This window comes from Gekko japonicus, unplaced genomic scaffold (assembly GCF_001447785.1).
Source record: "Gekko japonicus isolate JY-2015 unplaced genomic scaffold, Gekko_japonicus_V1.1 scaffold1756, whole genome shotgun sequence".
Classification (NCBI taxonomy): Eukaryota; Metazoa; Chordata; class Lepidosauria; order Squamata; family Gekkonidae; genus Gekko; species Gekko japonicus.
This window is the reverse complement of record NW_015165871.1, coordinates 261,734-267,574: the sequence shown is the minus strand read 5'-3', so window position 1 is coordinate 267,574 and position 5,841 is coordinate 261,734. Positions and strand designations below refer to the sequence as shown.

Sequence of the window (5,841 nt, the reverse complement as noted above, 5' to 3'; positions counted from 1 at the left end):
CCCGTCTCACTCAGTGGCCAACGGGTTCCTCTGGAGGGCCAACAACAGGGCATAGAGGCCGGGGCCTTCATAAGAACATCAGACGAGCCCTGCTGGATCAGACCAGTGAGGGTCCATCTAGTCCAGCATCCTGTCTCACACAATAGCCAACCAGTTCCTCTGGAGGTCCAACAACAGGGCATAGAGTCTGAGGCCTTCCCCTGGTAAGAACATCAGAAGAGCCCTGCTGGATCAGACCAGTGGTCCATCCAGTCCAGCATGCTGTCTCAGTGACGTGACACCGGCAGATCGGGCCCCGGGGGAAGCCCCACCCCAACGTGCGCGTGACCCGGAAGTGACGTGACGCCGCCAGGCACGCTGGGGGCGGGGCCACGACCATCTGAGGGAAAACCATAGTTGGGGTGGGGCTCCCCCTGGGGCCCGATCCACCACAGGCGGGGAACGGGCCTCTGGGTTGGGGGTTTCCCCGCCCCCCGGGGGGACTTGGCAAGCCTACTCCTGGCTCTGCGAATCAGAGATTTCTTTCCTCTGAATATAGAGGTTCCTTGTAGTCACCATAGCTGGTAGGCACTGATAGGCCTCTCCTCCACAGATCTGTCTAATCCCCCTTTTAAAGGCTTCTACAGCTGTGGCCATCAGTACGTCCTCAGGCAGCAAATTCCACATTTTAATCACTCTCTGTGTAAGGTAGTATTTCCTTTTGTCCTTCCTGAACCTACTGCCCATCCGCTTCGTGGGATGTCCTCGAGTTCTAGTATTCTGAGAGAGGGAGGAAAAGTTCTCTTCACCAACTCTCTCCACCCTCTATCACGCCCCTTAGGGGTTGCGGTGGCTCAGAGGCTAAGACACTGAACTGCAGACTGGAAGGTCTGTAGTTCGGCGGTTCGAGACCCAAGTGCCGCATGACGGAGTGAGCTCCCGTCTGTGGCCCCAGCTCCTGCCAACCTAGCAGTTTGAAAGCAAGACATTGCAAGTAGATAAATAGGTACCACTTCGGTGGGAAGGGAACAGCATTCCATGCGCCTTGGTGTTTAGTCATGCTGGCCACATGACCACGGAAATGTCTTCGGACAGCGCTGGCTCTTCGGCTTGGAAACGGAGATGAGCACCACATCTCTAGAGTTGGATTCGACTGGCTTTCGAGGAAGGGAAACCTTGACCAGTTTGGTGTAGTGGTTAAGTGCACAGACTCTAATCTGGGAGAACCGGGGTTTGATCCCCCACTCCTCCACTTGCACCTGGCTGGACAACCTTGGGCAAGCCGTAGTTCTGATAAGAGCTGTTCTTGAAAAAAGAGCAGTTTCTCAGAGCTCTCTCAGCCCCACCAGCCTCCCAGGGTGTCTGTTGTGGGGAGGGGAAGGGAAAGGAGTTTGTAAGCCGCTCTGAGACACCTTTGGGTAGTGAAGGGCGGGGTAGAAATCCAATCTCTTATCTTCTTCTTCTTCTTCTAGGGTGGCCCAGAGGAGGAACCTCCGAGAGCCACCGTTCTGACAATCACGTGAGCACAACATCCATTCTTAAAGCAACGTGAGCTGCCAGTAAGTGTTCCACCCCACCATCTGGGGGTCAAGCCCCGCCCCATCTCAGGTGCTAGGGTCCTGGGATGCTTGATACCGACCGCGTGAGCCCCTCTTCTCAAAGCATGCCCAGTAATTTGGAACCTGCATTTCATTCATTCTCTCCATCCAGCGGCTTGAGGCCGACCCCCAGCGGCAGAGAAGTTCTTACCCAAACAAGGTTCTCAGCTTCCAGTTGGCATTGAGCAAGACGTAGCCATTCGTGACGGTAAGATTCACACCCAGCCCCTTGGAGAAGCTGATGGCGGAGTCGCCCAGCTGAAGGTCGTTGATCTGGATCCTGAAAAGAAGCACCGGGAGACGCCCGAAGATCAACCCACCGTTGAATGCCTCCTCTGATCCCAACCAAACAGCTTGCTAAAGGGAGGGCCCCGAGGGGCTGACAGGTGGACTCAGGGTGGGCCCACTTAACAGAAAAGACCAGCATGAGGAGGAGGAGGAGGAGGAGTAAAAGGAGGAGGAGGAGGAGGAAGAAGAAAAAGGGAAGGAGGAAGAAGAAGAAGAGGAGGAGGAGGAAGAAGAGGAGGAAGAGGAGGAGGAGGAAGAAAAAGGGAAGGAGGAAGAAGAGGAAGAGGAGGAGGAAGAGTAAGAAGAAGAAGAGGAGGAGGAAGAGGAAGGAGGAGGAGGAGGAAGAGGAGGAAGAGGAAGAAGAGGAGGATAAGAAGGGAAGGAGGAAGAAGAGGAAGAGGAGGAGGAGGAAGAGTAAGAAGAAGAGGAGGAGGAAGAAGAGGAATAGGAAGGAGGAGGAAGAAGAGGATGAGGAAGAAGAGGAAGAAGAGGAGGAGGAGGAAGAAAAAGGGGAGGAGGAAGAGGAAGAGGAGAAGAAGAGGAGGAGGAGGAAGAAGAAGAAGAAGAGGAGGAGGAGGAGGAGGAAGAAGAAGAGGAGGAGGAGGAGATTGGATTTATACCCCGCCCTTCACTTTCTCAGTCCACCAAAGCAGCCATTTTCTCCAGGAGAGCTGATCTCCGTCAGCTGGGGATCAGTTGCAAAAGCGGGAGATCTCCAGACCCCACCTGGAGGCTGGCAACCCTAGCTACACCTAGGATTATCAACTGCCGGAAGGGGGGGAACCCCTCTGTGGACTCTCCACTGCCCAAACCCCACCCTCCCCCTGGCCCCACCCCCAAAATCTCCAGGAATGTCACAATCCAGACCTGCCACCCCTACGCGGCGATCGCAGTTCGCAACATAACGAACAGAGACAGGCAACGGAGTGACACTGAGACCTGGATTCCTCCTAAGAGCTAAGCTGATGGACGTTTGACCAAATGGCTAGTGTGGACTGCCCCCCCCCCCCCCACAGCTCATGCAAATTCCATATTCCCAACAGGCGTTGGTAGCACTAAGTCCACCTTTGACCTCTTGTTTTGGGAGGGGCCGTGGCTCAGTGGAAGAGCCTCTGCTTGGCATGCAGAAGGTCCCAGGTTCAATCTCCGGCATCTCCAGTTGAAAGGTCCTCTGCCTGAGACCCTGGAGAGCTATAAAGAGGGGTCGTGGCTCAGTGGTAGAGCCTCTGCTTGGCACGCAGAAGGTCCCAGGTTCAATCTCCGGCATCTCCAGTTGAAAGGTCCTCTGCCTGAGACCCTGGAGAGCTATAAAGAGGGGTCGTGGCTCAGTGGTAGAGCCTCTGCTTGGCACGCAGAAGGTCCCAGGTTCAATCTCCGGCATCTCCAGTTGAAAGGTCCTCTGCCTGAGACCCTGGAGAGCTATAAAGAGGGGTCGTGGCTCAGTGGTAGAGCCTCTGCTTGGCACGCAGAAGGTCCCAGGTTCAATCTCCGGCATCTCCAGTTGAAAGGTCCTCTGCCTGAGACCCTGGAGAGCTATAAAGAGGGGTCGTGGCTCAGTGGTAGAGCCTCTGCTTGGCACGCAGAAGGTCCCAGGTTCAATCTCCGGCATCTCCAGTTGAAAGGTCCTCTGCCTGAGACCCTGGAGAGCTATAAAGAGGGGTCGTGGCTCAGTGGTAGAGCCTCTGCTTGGCACGCAGAAGGTCCCAGGTTCAATCTCCGGCATCTCCAGTTGAAAGGTCCTCTGCCTGAGACCCTGGAGAGCTATAAAGAGGGGTCGTGGCTCAGTGGTAGAGCCTCTGCTTGGCACGCAGAAGGTCCCAGGTTCAATCTCCGGCATCTCCAGTTGAAAGGTCCTCTGCCTGAGACCCTGGAGAGCTATAAAGAGGGGTCGTGGCTCAGTGGTAGAGCCTCTGCTTGGCACGCAGAAGGTCCCAGGTTCAATCTCCGGCATCTCCAGTTGAAAGGTCCTCTGCCTGAGACCCTGGAGAGCCGCTGCCAGTCTGAGTAGACAATACTGCCCGAGACAGACTGATGGTTTGATTCAGTACAAGGCAGCTCCATGTGTTTGCCTGGAAGAGGCAGAGTTGAAGGAGCTGTTCCACCCGAAATGAGGGAGAGGATGTGGAGGAATGGGTGGGCGTCGTCCCACGAGAAAAGAGCTAGTATGGTGTAGTGGTTAGGAGTGCGGACTCTAATCTGGGAGACCGGGTTTGATTCCCCCACTCCTCCCCCACATGCAGCCAGCTGGGTGGCCTTGGGTCAGTCACAAGTTCTTTCAGAGCTGTTCTCTCAAGGGCAGTCCTCGAAAAAGCTCTCTCAGCCTCATCGAAGTCACAGGGTGTCTGTGGTGGGGAGGGGAAGGGAAAGGATAATTGCAAGTCGCTCTGAAACTCCTTCAGGACAGGGTGGAAATTGAATTTCCTCTTCTCCTTCAACAGTGAAACCCGCAGAATGAATGTATTTATTTATTTATTTATTTATTTAATTGTATTTATACCCCGCCCTCCCCGCGAACGGGCTCAGGGCGGCTTACAGACACACCTTGCAGGGGTGGTAGGCATGCTCTCACACACACTTACCTTGTTACAGAGAACTGAACGTCCCCCAAAAGTGGCACGTCGTGGGACCCATAAATATCTGGGATGGGATTCTTCTTCAGCATGGACGTCACCATTCCCAACCCAAACTGATGACCTGTAAAGAGGGAACGAGGGAAGAAATTAAATGGGGAGGGACCCAGAGGGGAGCAGGCCCTGGGACCCGCTTCCCCTGATGTGCAAGAGACAGAGAGGTCGCTCTTCCCTCCCCAAACCCACCCTCATTCATCCATTCCTCTCTTGCCAGGGAGGGGCCGTGGCTCAGTGGTAGAGCCTCTGCTTGGCATGCAGAAGGTCCCAGGTTCAATCCCCGGCATCTCCAGTTAAAAGGACCAGGCAGGAGGTGATGGGAAAGACCTCAGCCTGAGACCCTGGAGAGCTGTCAAGAGGGGCCGTGGCTCAGTGGAAGAGCATCTGCATGGCATGCAGGAGGTCCCAGGTTCAATCCCCGACATCTCCAGTTAAAAAGGACCAGGCAGGAGGTGATGGGAAAGACCTTGGCCTGAGACCCTGGAGAGCTGCAGAGAGGGGCTGTGGCTCAGTGGCAGAGCCTCTGCTTGGCGTGCAGAAGGCCCCAGGTTCAATCCCTGGCATCTCCAGTTAAAAGGACCAGGCAGGAGGGGATGGGAAAGGCCTCAGCCTGAGACCCTGGAGAGCTGTCAAGAGGGGCTGTGGCTCAGCCTCTGTGGCAGAGCCTCTGCTTGGCATTCAGAAGGCCCCAGGTTCGATCCCCGGCATCTCCAGCTAAAAGGACCAGGCAGGAGGTGATGGAAAGATCTCCGACTGAGACCCTGGAGAGTATCTGCCAGTCTGAGTAGACGATACCAACTGTGATAGACCAGGGGTCTGATTCCCTGTCCATGGAAGAGCCTCTGCTTCGCATGCAGAAGGTTGCAGGTTCAATCTCTGCCATTTCCAGTTAAAAAGAACCAGGCCTTCTCTGTCTGAGACCCTGGAGAGCAGCTGCCGGTCTGAGTAGACAACACTGGCCTTGATGGACCAAGGGCCTGGTTCAGTAGAAGTCACCTTCAGAATTTGGTTCAGCTCAGCCACAAAGATCGGACCAAAAGAAACATACCGTATTCTAGTCCCTTCTGGTTCACTTGAGCTTTCAGGCCCGCGGGAACTCCTCCGACCTGTACCCAGGAAGCCAGGAGAGGGAGGGTAAGGAGCCAGTACATCTTCTGTTCTTGGGGTCACCTGGGAAAGGGAACCAGGAAGTAATTAGGACCACCCCAAAAGAAGAAGAAGAAGGAGATTGTATTTATACCTGTTGAAGAGCAGCGGACTCTCATCTGGGAGAACCGGGTTTGATTCCCCCACTCCTCCACATGCAGCCAGCAGGGTGACCTTGGGTCAGTCACGAGTTCTCTCAGAGC

General features: G+C 55.1%; 1 protein-coding gene and 1 long non-coding RNA gene across 2 annotated transcripts in view; both read right to left on the bottom strand.

Moving 5' to 3' along the window:
- LOC107110470 (bactericidal permeability-increasing protein-like) overlaps positions 1-558 on the bottom strand; it is a 24,694-nt gene extending 24,136 nt beyond the window's left edge. Inside the window, exon 1 of the mRNA XM_015411257.1 lies at positions 497-558. Coding sequence (XP_015266743.1) covers positions 497-558 — 62 coding nt within the window. The remainder of the gene's footprint in view (positions 1-496) is intronic.
- A 1,223-nt stretch (positions 559-1,781) lies between these two features.
- LOC107110472 lies at positions 1,782-5,616 on the bottom strand. The gene is made up of 3 exons (XR_001482520.1): positions 5,541-5,616; positions 4,445-4,559; positions 1,782-1,857 (listed from the first exon to the last, which is right to left on the bottom strand). It is a non-coding gene; the product is annotated as an uncharacterized LOC107110472 (long non-coding RNA).
- Between the last annotated feature and the right edge of the window lie 225 nt (positions 5,617-5,841).